The sequence below is a fragment of the Copadichromis virginalis genome, linkage group LG1 (assembly GCF_057382275.1).
Source record: "Copadichromis virginalis isolate Kocher_CV1m ecotype Utaka linkage group LG1, C_Virginalis_male_GT1.1, whole genome shotgun sequence".
Taxonomy (NCBI): Eukaryota; Metazoa; Chordata; class Actinopteri; order Cichliformes; family Cichlidae; genus Copadichromis; species Copadichromis virginalis.
The window spans coordinates 12,609,158-12,621,005 of record NC_140618.1 but is presented as its reverse complement, the minus strand read 5'-3'; the positions used below and the strand labels follow the sequence as shown (position 1 = coordinate 12,621,005).

At 41.7% G+C, this 11,848-nt stretch overlaps 1 protein-coding gene across 1 annotated transcript in view; it reads right to left on the bottom strand.

Annotated features, from left to right (window-relative positions):
* Positions 1-535: 535 nt before the first annotated feature.
* atosa (atos homolog A) overlaps positions 536-11,848 on the bottom strand; it is a 35,264-nt gene continuing 23,951 nt past the window's right edge. Inside the window, exons 3-12 of the mRNA XM_085451110.1 lie at positions 9,840-10,036; positions 8,587-8,712; positions 6,469-8,350; positions 6,121-6,246; positions 5,476-5,564; positions 3,155-3,245; positions 2,703-2,861; positions 2,514-2,582; positions 1,917-2,116; positions 536-1,786 (exon numbers count right to left, since the gene is read on the bottom strand). Coding sequence (XP_085307236.1) covers positions 1,633-1,786; positions 1,917-2,116; positions 2,514-2,582; positions 2,703-2,861; positions 3,155-3,245; positions 5,476-5,564; positions 6,121-6,246; positions 6,469-8,350; positions 8,587-8,712; positions 9,840-10,036 — 3,093 coding nt within the window. The 3' untranslated portion in view covers positions 536-1,632. The remainder of the gene's footprint in view (positions 1,787-1,916; positions 2,117-2,513; positions 2,583-2,702; positions 2,862-3,154; positions 3,246-5,475; positions 5,565-6,120; positions 6,247-6,468; positions 8,351-8,586; positions 8,713-9,839; positions 10,037-11,848) is intronic.

Sequence of the window (11,848 nt, the reverse complement as noted above, 5' to 3'; positions counted from 1 at the left end):
GAGAAAAACAAAACGAAACAAATTTCTGTAATTACATAAAGCAATTTAACTTGTGTTTAAACTTTCACTTACACCTCAGATATACCGTTTTTACTCTCATTGTGATTAAAATGGTTCATGTGCATATACTTTTACTGATTACAGCCAAATATACAAGGAATGCTTGTGACTCATCCCAAAGAGTGCGCTATGCTGTCTGTGTTTGAAAAACATCAACAATGTACTAAAAACAAGGGCTGTCAGTAACAGATCTCAACACATGTATTTATAGTGTTGTTTTGCACCAGGATGAGTCAGTGACTACTGGCCAATGTTTAAAAAAAAAAAAAATGTGTGGGGGTGTGACAGCTGAAAATCAGCTATCACACCCCACACATCATTCTTGCCATTCCCACGTTCTCTTATGCACCTTTTATCTTGCATTTAGCAGAAAACCAGTTACTGTTTGCACATAAAGACGGAGGTGAGCATCAAGACACATCAAAAGGCAGAACAGGAAACATAGTGTGAGAATTAAAACCACAAAGAGACACAGCAGATTCCAAATTGCTTTAGAAGATATATAGATATATTTTTTCAGATTTGAATATTAATGTCAAAAATACATACTATGATATACAGTTTGCACTACATCATCTTAGCATGGCAGACGTCACAAGTAATAACTGAAATATTTAAATATTAAATAAACCGATGGTAAGTAAACTGAAAGTGAATGTGTAAACACTAAACTAAGGTTATTCTTTCTATTGCAACACTTCCAATAAAGTGGTTTTGTAACAGTACAAAAGTATTAGAATATTTCTATTTTCTGTTTCATTTCCAGTTACATTGAGAAAAAAAAAATCCACAGTGCACTTCTGATGTTCTGCTGTGATGCTTTCACGTAAGTCTATCTTGATTGCTCGTTCGACTGTTTTTTTTTTGGGTTTTTTTTTCAGTGGTCCATGGTATATGTTGCATCGCAGTTTGCCATAGGGTTCTTCATCTATATGCACAACCTCTGCTCCGAGCTCAGGAATCACAGAGAGAAAACTGAGTACACGTTCAGCTGGGTCAATCTAATCTTGAAAAATTTAAAATCGGAATCGTTTATTATTAAAAGGCCATCACATTCAATTAGAAACAAATTATTTCTTATTTCACACTCAATAGGTCCAATTAACATTTCGATTTAACGCCTCGACTCTTTTCAAATAAATTTTTTGTCTAACTTTATGTGTGTCTACTCTCCTGCAAGACGCTGGAGGGGATACACACAATAGAAGGTAAGCATGTTACCCATGAAATCTGTTAAACACATATTGACCAGGAGTACAACATTAGAAATACATCCTAAAACCGAAACTTTTGACTCAGCCACTCTGCTCCAAAGCTGTAAGCTTAACAGAGAACAAGCTTTTATTTCTGATGAGTCTCCTAGGATCTCAGCTTGCTGCCCCCTTTGCCAGTTTTGGATGACAGGGGATGAAACATAAGTTTGTGGAGACAGACCATGAGAGGCTTTTGACTCTGGTCCTTAAACCTCGTCTCTTTTCAAATGGACTAACGGTCTGAGTCTGTCGCTGGCATCAAGTTGTGACTAATGTTTCAGTAGTGGCCTGCCGGGTGGAGGAGGGAGGGCTTCAGGCCTCAGCAGCGGGAAGAGTACGGCGGGTCAACAGGGGACTCTGTGAAGGACTGGAGCTCGTAGGCAGCACCGCTGTCCACCTCCATGGACTTCCTGGAAAACAGCAGACGGATGTCCCTATGGAGGTAGATCTTCCCAGACTTAGAGCTCTGGAACCTGGTAGAGGTTGGGAGAGGGAGAAAAGCATGAAATGACAGGCCAAAAGCATGAAAATGGGAGTATAAACATGGGTGCTGCTGGATATGCTCCACTTTGAGTGTTCAGACAAAAATAACAGCCATCTCACCTCAGGTGAATGAGGTAGCGCAAGGTTCGTCCCTGGCCCAGGGCGAGGGGTTTCCTGCTGGTCTGATTGTTTGTGTCACGACGGACGGGAACAGAGAAGGTCCTCTGGCGTAAGAAGGTCTGGTGTCCAGCTGGCATGGCTCGTAGGTCGTACATCACAACAAACATCTTTACCACTGTCTTGTTAGGGTTGAATAAGGTCTGAGGGGTTTAACCGGAGAGCATGGCAGGGTTAAAACCATTTTAAAGTCAGGCTTTGTAATAAGTTTTAACACTGTCTTTCATTTAACTATAGCAAATATTTTTTTACACTTTACATGCTGTGATCAAGATACATAATATGACTATTCCTCTATACCTACAATCCCAACAATGTAATCCGAGTATTAAGGAGATAAGAGCTTTCTGCACTATAAATGAAACAAAACAGCCTTGAACAGGTCCCTGTATGTTTAATGATGCAGTTTCCTCTACATCCACAAGGAGTCTCCATTCACTTTTGTTACTTCCTGTAATCTGCTCTTTGTTCTCAGCCACGCTGTGATGTAGCTATATTTTGAAAACATGTCTACTGTCAACTGTGAAAGAAAATCCTCACCACTTGAATGGTTCCTGATGGAGGTACACGATAGCCCCTTTTTCCCAGGGACTCCAGGTTTATCACACCCTGCCAGAAAACACATGGCAATCAAAAACAGGCAAACAGAAGTAACACACATGAGCTAATATGGTTTTATCTCTAGGCTTAGGGGGCTTTATTATTACTTTATAGAAAAAGAAATTTTACCATATATGGTGAGGGAGCGTTGTCATCAGAGACACTATAGAATGACACATCTGCAGGTAAGGTAAGGTGACTGGGGCAGAAGGATCCGCTGGCGCCGACCTCTGCTGTGAAACCCTCCACTGTCCCTAAAGGCTCCAGGCGGTAGTTCAGCACACACTCCTAATGGGACATAAGTTCAGCTTTAAAAATGTCACTCTTACTTTTCTACAGGTTGACACAGTTTTGGTTTTCACTTGAAAGTTTTAAAATCAGGACTTGTTAGACCATGTTTCACAGCTATGTTTTCATTTTTCTTTTAAAAAAAAAGTACAACCTGCAGTATGGTGGTTGCTCGAGGTTAAATCCCTTTGAGAATGTGACAGTTTAGGGATCCAAAAAGGAGAATCGGACTTGAGCTAATGTCAAAAACGATAGCTGAAGAGAACAGATGATTCTGTGTTTGTGTGCTATACCTCAAAGTTTCCCAGCAGACTGGCAGGTGGAGCACTAGCACTGAACAGCTGCTGTGACTCATCAGTGTACCCCTCTCTCTTTAGACACACCCTGTAGTAAAAAAACACATGCTGGATCAACACGTTTTTAAATGCGTTATGTAAATTAGGGCTGCTCAATTAATCGAATTTTAATCACGATTACGATCTGGGCTTTCAACGATCATTAAAAATGACTGAGCCGATTATTAGCCCCTCCCTCATTTATCCGCGACACCTTAAAGGCCGGTCCGTGAAAATATTGTCGGGCATAAACCGTCCGTGGCGCAAAAAAGGTTGGAGACCGCTGATTAAGAGGACCCGAGGGAAGCTCGGAAAGCTAAGCAGAAGTTATTTGGAGAGGAGACTGACTGCTGTTGGTTGAAAAGAGAGTTTAAAAAAAAAAAAAACTTCAGTGGTGTTGCACACTATTTTATATTATTTTTTTAAAGTCATTGTTAACCCTTTAAAGCTGGTCAGAGCAGCACGCTCCGTTTTGCGTAACTATTTTTAAATCCCTGTAGAACCTGAACCGTGTAAGCTAGCGCAATAATTTGTTTTGCATATGAAACCGGAGGAGTTGTACTTACATCTTATGCCATCAGCTTGTCCTCGGTCACGGTTTCGTTCCACATATAGCTTTGCAAAAATTGCATAAAAAGCGCTTGCAGGAACAAAAACATAATATTCCAGAAACACGCTTTTCCGTTCCTATCAGCTGTTCGTAACACTTCCCACAGTGAAATGATGCACATGCTGTTTTCTTTGCAAATTTGCATCATAGGATTGTTTTTTGTTTTTCCTGCAGTATATAAAAATTGCTGTATCTCCAAAATAAAACTATGAAGACACTCAAAATAAATTTCCTGTGGTGGGAAACTATTTTTTGCAACTTTATTGTATTTAAAGTTTCGAGGGATAAACCTCTTAAATTTCTCCAAGTAGAAATATATGTAAACAAAACAAAAGCGATTTTCAATTTTTTTTGTAGTTTATTGCACTTTTTTGCAATTTATGTAATTACTATGGACTTAATGGATACATATTATTAAAATATGGGCTATAACAGTTGTATTGATGTATAGCAACTTGAAATGCTCCCACAAATGGCACTACAGCATGTAAAAAAAAAAAAAAAAAAAGCTCTGGTGGACTTGGTTCTATAGTAGGTCTTAAAGGGTTAAATAAATATCGTCAAATAATCGTGATCTCAATTTCAGTGAAAATAATCGTGATTATCATTTTTGCCATAATCGAGCAGCCCTAATGTAAATGCCTAAAGGCATTTACATTAGGGCTGTAAATGCCTAATGTAAATGTAAATGCCTAAAGGTATTTACATGGCACACATTTCTAGTGTGCCTTAATAGATATGCGTCTCAGGTCAGCTAAAATGATCTCAAACCGGCTTCCATCTGTGTATAAACACGAGTGGCAACTTGAAATGTTGGTTACTCTGAAATCCTAATTCATTTGAAGTGCAAATAAAGTGTTCAGGCCCACAGGTCACAACATAGAAACTTTACATATGACTCTTTCAATCAACCATATGTTTTTGGCGAAATATAAACAAATAATATCATATAGTGCCTTTTACCAACCAGAGCAAAACAGCTCTTTTAAACAGCTAAAATGACCTTTCACCCCCGAATACCAAACTCTTCAAACATCTGCTGTACAAAAAAGCAGCACTGAGCTTCCACCCACATTTGCTGTGTGTAGGCAGAGCCATGAATCTCTGTGTATATAAAGCCAGTTCAGTGCTGTCTGCCATTTTGAGCTGCGTGTGTGCATTTCTAGATGCAGTCACAGTACAGCAGAGCTTCAGCAGGTGGCACTGTGAGAGGAAAAGTCAGCAGAACGGGGCTGACCCAGCTTTAGCCCTCTGTGAAGCTGCTATGGTCTCATCTTTTCTCACACAGCCTGATTTATGCAACTGTTTATCTGAGGCTTTTGTATCCAAGGGTTCGGGTGTGATTAGGATCTGAATTTTCTGTACTTTACAATATAAGCTGTATAATAAACAAAATACCTCCATCTTCAAGTTTTTCTCGATATTTGTTACATATAATAAAAGCTGTGAGCCTGGAAAGTGAGCGAAACGTAGGTTTTAAAAATCATGATGAAAAGTATGAGTAACTAGATCCAGATGGTACTGTAATCATCAGATAATGTGGGAGGTAACTGTAAGACAAAAGACTGCATTGTAACTAGTCAAAGCGCCCAAAACTTAGTTTCTTGTACAAAATGAGTTGGAAACTAGTAACTATAGTAACACAGATCCCAGGTGAGAAAATGTATACCTTTTCCCAGAGGCCCAAGGCAAACCCTTACAGCCAGCCACAGAGGTGTCCAGGTCAAAGTATCCTGTTTGACTTTTCCTCTGAGGAACCTGTAGCAGACACACAGGACACCATCAACACATATTTTTATTTATTTATATTTTTTATAGAGAGAGTGTCATGACCTGCATGTGTCAGCTTGCTGCTGGTGAGACTTAAGTGTGTGTGTGTGTGTGTGTGTGTTTACAGTATGTGTAAAAGTGATCAGAAGAAACTGTGATGATGAAACTTGTGACTGGTGAGATGCTGATGAGTCATTTAGCTTACGTATCGCCACGTGTGCACATCAACGCTGAAAAACTACTCAGTAGCCCAGCAGCCCAAAAAAAAAGCTATCCTAATCATCAACATTTAAAGTACTGTAGTATATTCATTGGTGAAGCACTGTGAGTAATGCTTCAACAAGAGGTGGTGAGCATGGTGTTATGACAAAGACTTGCATGGACTCTGACAGTGACTATTAAAGCATAGCTAAAACATTCGGTAAGCCTGCATCTGACTCAAGTGTCTTTTCCGCAGATGTTCAATTTTGAAGCTGAGAACTGTTTCAGTTAGAAGACATGAAGCTACTGTACATGAATGTGTGTGTGCTTGTGTGTTACTTACAGGGCTGGAGAGCAGAGGCAGGCCAGTGCAGGGGTGGAAGGCCTTGGTTGCTGTAGCGTCTAATGAGTGGCGATTCTGTTTCTTCCAGCTGTTGCAGGGACGCAGAGGGGAGGGACTCTGAGTACGCTGGGAGTATAGAGAGAATACATTAAAACAGCTTGCAAGTGGACAAGTGAACTTACATCATCTTCCTACCCCAGCTGAACTTAGAATAAAGCATGTTACTCTGTTACCTTTTTTTTGTCTTACATATAAAACTGTGATGAGCACAGGTGTGATACATTATTGATGACTAAAAAGGGTATCACACATACTGGACAATGCTCATTAGAGAAAGAATTGTCTTACGAGAACAGTAGAAGGTGGAGTCATATCTAGACTTGATGTGCTGGAGCATCCAGAATCTGAGGGTGCCTGGTTCTCATCCTGGAGGGTCGGGGCCTGGGCAGGTTTGCAGTTTTGCATCTGCATTTGCATCTGGGATTGAGCTTGAGGCTTGCTGTGGTCGTGGCTTCTGTTACAGTTCATGTTTGGGCTGGCGTAGTCGCAAGTCCAGTTCGAAATCTGGGCTTGCCAGGAGCGGTTTTCAATGAGGGGGGAGGCAGGGGGGGATTCATGGCTGCTGGGTGTCCTGACTCTGAGCTTTTCCTTTGGAGGAGTTCGTAAACGCTGACCAGCCTGTGCATGGGACTGGCCTCTGAATGAGGGTTCTTCAAGTGTAGACTGAGCACCATTTTGGGCCCGGGGAGAATGGCATTCGGAACCCCGATCAACTCGGGGCTTGTCTGTGCAAACAGGCGTGTGTGTGGCAGCGGTGTGCGTGCTGCCTCTGTGAGGTTCGTGGCTAGGTATGTGGCCGTTGGTGTAGCCGTTGGTGGCAGTGTGTGGGGCATGTGGGATGTGTGTGGTGTGCGAGTATGTGCGGACTGTGTGTGTCACTGTTGTTGTGTGAGTATGGTGCAGAGGGCTGCCGCTTCTGCTGTGCCGGGGGGACAGAGAGGGGACAGACAGTCTCTCCTGGATGAGCCTAGTAATGTCTTGAACTGCTTGGGCAATCAGAGAGCTGTCTGTATCCCTCTCCCTGTCTTTCTCCTTCTCTCTGTCTGACTCCTTCTCCCCGTTCCTCTCCTCTTCTCTGTCTCTTGTCTCAGTCATTTTTAGCCTCCTGCAGGCTGCAGGTTTAGGGGAGGAGCTTTCCCATTTCCCGAAAGAAGTGTCAGTCACAGGTGTGTTAAACGGGGTGGGCCACACATGTCCCACAGACTCATAGGGCGGTACCTCAAGCTCTTTGGTCTTACTGGCAGTTATATCATCATGGTTACTGCCCCACATGGCTTTGGGAGGGTTGTCAGAAGCAAAAAGGCCGGGAGGGAGTGGGGGTGCTGTGGGGTCACAAAAGTTGAGCCTCTGTGCAATACGGGCAATAACTTCCTGTCTCTCCTGCAGCAGGGAACCAATCAGTGGGTTTGTCTCAGGTGCAGCAGGCCTCGGGGAGGGGCAGCGGGGTGGCTCGGCCATGGAAAAATTCTTAAAAGCTCTCAGAGGCTCGGGGAGTGCACTCTTTGACCTCTCGTTGTTGTTGCTGGTACAAGAACCATAGTCTTCTACCTGTGTGGGTTCAGATGAACCATTGAGAGCTGAGTACAGCCACTTCCCTGCTTTACTTGTAGGAAGTGGGGAGGGGGAGTGGGAGCGGGATGGCGTGGGGGAGTGAGAGGGCCTGTGGAAGAGTGGGGAGCCCTGACGTTGGGGGGCGTTGCCCTGTGGGAGCTCTCCGTTCTGATACGAGTGATTTTCACCAGGCTCTTGGCTCTTCTTGCTGTATGGATGTGGCACAGATGTGTGAGGAAGGCTGTTAATGGGGATGTTGTTGATGGGGAGATTGGGAATGGGTAAACCATTGAGGAGAAGGCTGGACATTGAGTTGGAGCTCTTGCTGTACGTATTAGAGTTGTTGAGGAGGTTGTCCTTACTGGGGTCCTGGTTCTTTTTGAGGGTGGGCAGGCCACCATGGCTGTTAAGGTTTGGGTTGAGGCTGGGAGTCTTACTGTAAAGCGGAGGAAGGCCGGTATGGATGCTGCAGGCTAGGGTGGGATAGGTGGGCTGTCTGGGGAGCGACTGGACACGGACCTGCAGTGCAACACTCTGGGAAACATTGGGGACTGGGAATATGTGCTCTGAAGGTGGTTGGGAAAACTGCCACACCAACTCTTCATCAGCAGCACTGATCCTATTGGATGGAAAAATCCTGATTCAATAAACAGGGTCCCGTTAACTGTTAAGTTTAAAAGAACGTTCTGGGCTGTAATAACATTTTAGCTATGCACACAAACCTTACACATGTGTATATAAATGTGCAACTAACATAACTTTCGCTTTAGTGTGGAACTAGCACTAGTGTGGAAGCTTGACTGAACAGTCTTCAGCTCATCACTGTTAAAGTCTTCAGTGAGTGTTACATCTGACCTGTACAGGATGTTTCTGGGGACGATGCCATGTGAGGCGCTGAGCCAGGCGCTGAGCTGGGAGAAGAAGACGTAAGAACGAACAGCCAACAGCAGGGTCTTCTCTTCAATGAAACGGTCGCCGCTTCTAGAAAAAAAGAGGAAAAAAAATGGTGGAAGTGTGCCAGTATGTCAGGTTAATGAGAAAACGATGTGTATTTTTTTAATCTTTCACAGTGTTCCTTGTTCCTACACATGTGAGAAGGAAAGTAGGCCAATATGTCAGACGAATTAACTCCCTGAGTACCGCACCAATTATATATATTTTTTATTATTAATTTTTTGGATTTTTGACCATTGTTTTATTTTCTAGTTCTTTTAAAGCTTTTAACTGTGCTTTGTTTTTCTGTCCTTTTGGGGTTTTTTTGTTTTTTAACTAACGATTTTTCAAATTTTTGTTGTTGTTGGTGAAGGTTTTCCTTGTCCCCCAAATATAAAATAAAATGCCGTTTTTATGCAGCAGTTTTGTAAAACACATGATGTCATACTAAGAGGACTGTTATGCCCCATGTTTGGTCCATGTGCAACAAGTCTGCTGGTAAACAAGCACATGTTAATTATACTTAGAGACCCAACATACCATGTACATCCTTTCAAGTTTAGCAGCTGCAGTGACCCTTACAGACGTGTTATAAGTTTCTGCTGTTGTCCATTTGGCTCAGAGTGATGTCAGTTTTATCATCAGACTGTAAGCGTGAGGCTCTGTCCAGTCAAGTTAAAAAACGTTTGTAGCAAGATTATTGATATCATTTCCCTATCATTAAGGCATGAATAGCTCTGACAGTAATAACAATTTTGTATTCCATAAATCAAGTGCTTTTTCAGCTAGTCTCAACAAGATCAAACAGGGCTGAGAGCCAGTAAACAAGTTATGTTTGTGTTGTTTTTCTTCTTTGAAAAATCTGACTATTCTAGTAGCCTGAGCAAATAGTGTCTTGAACACTGTCAAATCTATTTTTTTTTTTTTTAGAAAAACCTGCCTGCACAACAACTTCTTTGTGCTTAAGATGATTCTTCATCAGCAAAACCGAACATTAAAGTAAGCAGAGAGATAATGCTTCTTGTATAGTAAAAGAGGACAGTGTACGTTATGAAAAATAACAAAATAGACATTTACTTGCATTCCCCATCTTTAAAATGGTGTGTGTGTGTGTGTGTGTGTGTGTGTGTGTGTGTGTGTGTGTGTGTGTGTGTGTGTGTGTGTGTGTGTCATACTGTCTAGGAACAGCCTGCAAGGTCCATCTCTCCAACAGCAGAGCATCTTGTTTGATGACCGGGTCACTGATGAGATCACTTGGGGGGCACTCATCGCCATAGCAACAGTCTGGAAGGAGCATGACCTCGATCATAATGGGTATGTTGTTCCTCCAAAGTAGGATCACCTCAGAACGGGTACGCCTCGCCTGCCGACACTAGGCACACACACACACACACACATCCGTGGACAAAGGTGAGCGGTTAGTGTTCATTAGGGCTGGGTATCGTCACTGATTTCTAGAATCGATTCAATTCCGATTCACAAGGTCCCGAATCGATTCGATCCACGATTCGATTTAATTCGATTTAATTCGATTTAATTCGATTCGATTCGATTTAAATCTGGGATATTTTGACAGTCAGAAATATTATAATTCAGATCAGTACATTTACATATTTTTGTATCAATAAAAAGGAAGCTGACACACGCAAGACTTTATCAAAGGTGTGAGCGTCACAGCAGATGCCTTTGTGTCAAAGTAGCTGAAGATAAAACACAGAAAAACATGAAGGTGATTTTCCTGGCCTGGGATTTTATAAAAATATTCTGCAGTACATCAAAAACGAAAGAAAACCATTAATCAACATATGAACATTACCTCTGAAGTTACAGCGGTTTTATTAGAGACATGGTTAAGCGTTTTGCATTTTGAATAATTTTAAAAAGTTTAAATTTGTTCAGTATTGAACAGCAGAAATGAGGTTTTCTTTTCGGAAGAATGTAAAAGGGAAAAAAACAGCGGCTGACAGCGCTGTAAACAACAGTAGACTTGTGTAACAAGCAAGCGAATAATGAAGAAAGGGAAACTGTTCTTGAAGTACAGAGATAGAGGGAGGGAGAGAGAGAGAGAGAGAGAGAGCTGTGCATCGCGGTGGAAGCAAAACAGTAAAAGTCAGAGTGAATACATGACGATGTTTATGTGAATCTTCTTTTGCTGCTGGTTCGGTCAATATTGTTTGGAGAGAGATCAAACTAACAGCTTTAGAATCGGCGCATAAAGGGCGTGAACACAAAGCTTGGACCCGCCGACACATCAGAATCAGCAAGCTGTCGGCTTTCAGCCCCGGCCGTGTCCTTGCCGTCGGGTGAGAAAGGCGACATCTCACTGATTCTGATCCGCGGGTCGCGCTGTGTGTTTAAGTCTATGTGCAGAATCCGTGTTCCTGCTCTCATTTACTGTCTTAACTGTTTGGTGGTTCTTGAAATTTTGTGAGATGTCACCAGAGATTCTGGCATTTTGGGCAAAATAAATTTATATTAAAAAAATCGATTCAGGATTTTAATGAATCGATTCAGGATTTTAATGAATCGATTTTACGTTATCCAAGCCAGAATCGATTTTAATCGATGAATCGATTATAAAAACCCACCCCTAGTGTTCATTAGTGAATGTCAACACCAAAGTTAGGGGCACAGCAGGTAGAGAGTAAATATTGCTATTAACCTCTGAGTTAAAAAAAAAGAAGAAGATATTTTTATCCTGCACGGCAGTCCAGTGACAGAGGGATATACTGTAGACTCAATTTATTAGCTAACAGCCTAACACAGCGGTTCGTTACAAAGTTACAACTCTGTTGCCAAAGTAGAAATAAAAATTTATTACAGAGCTTCATTATCTTTACTAATGCATCAGTACAGTGTGTATACCATCAAATCAGAGCAGCTTAGGTACCACTCACTGAAACATCCTGTTAACATGTTACACTTCATTCTGAATATGTAATTTTTTATGATAGCAGTTTTCTTTTGCTTTTATTGCACGAGGGCTGTTACCTAGTCTTACGTAATACGTTACTTTTCAACTGTCAGGAGTTAACAACATACAACAATAACTGAATGTGTTTAAATATTATTGTTTTGGTTTTTATAAATGCAAAAATAAAAGAATAAATTCAGCTGACAGTTAATTCTTAACAGGTCACCTGTTATGCTTTGAAATTATGTGTATATCTTTTTATTGTTGGTG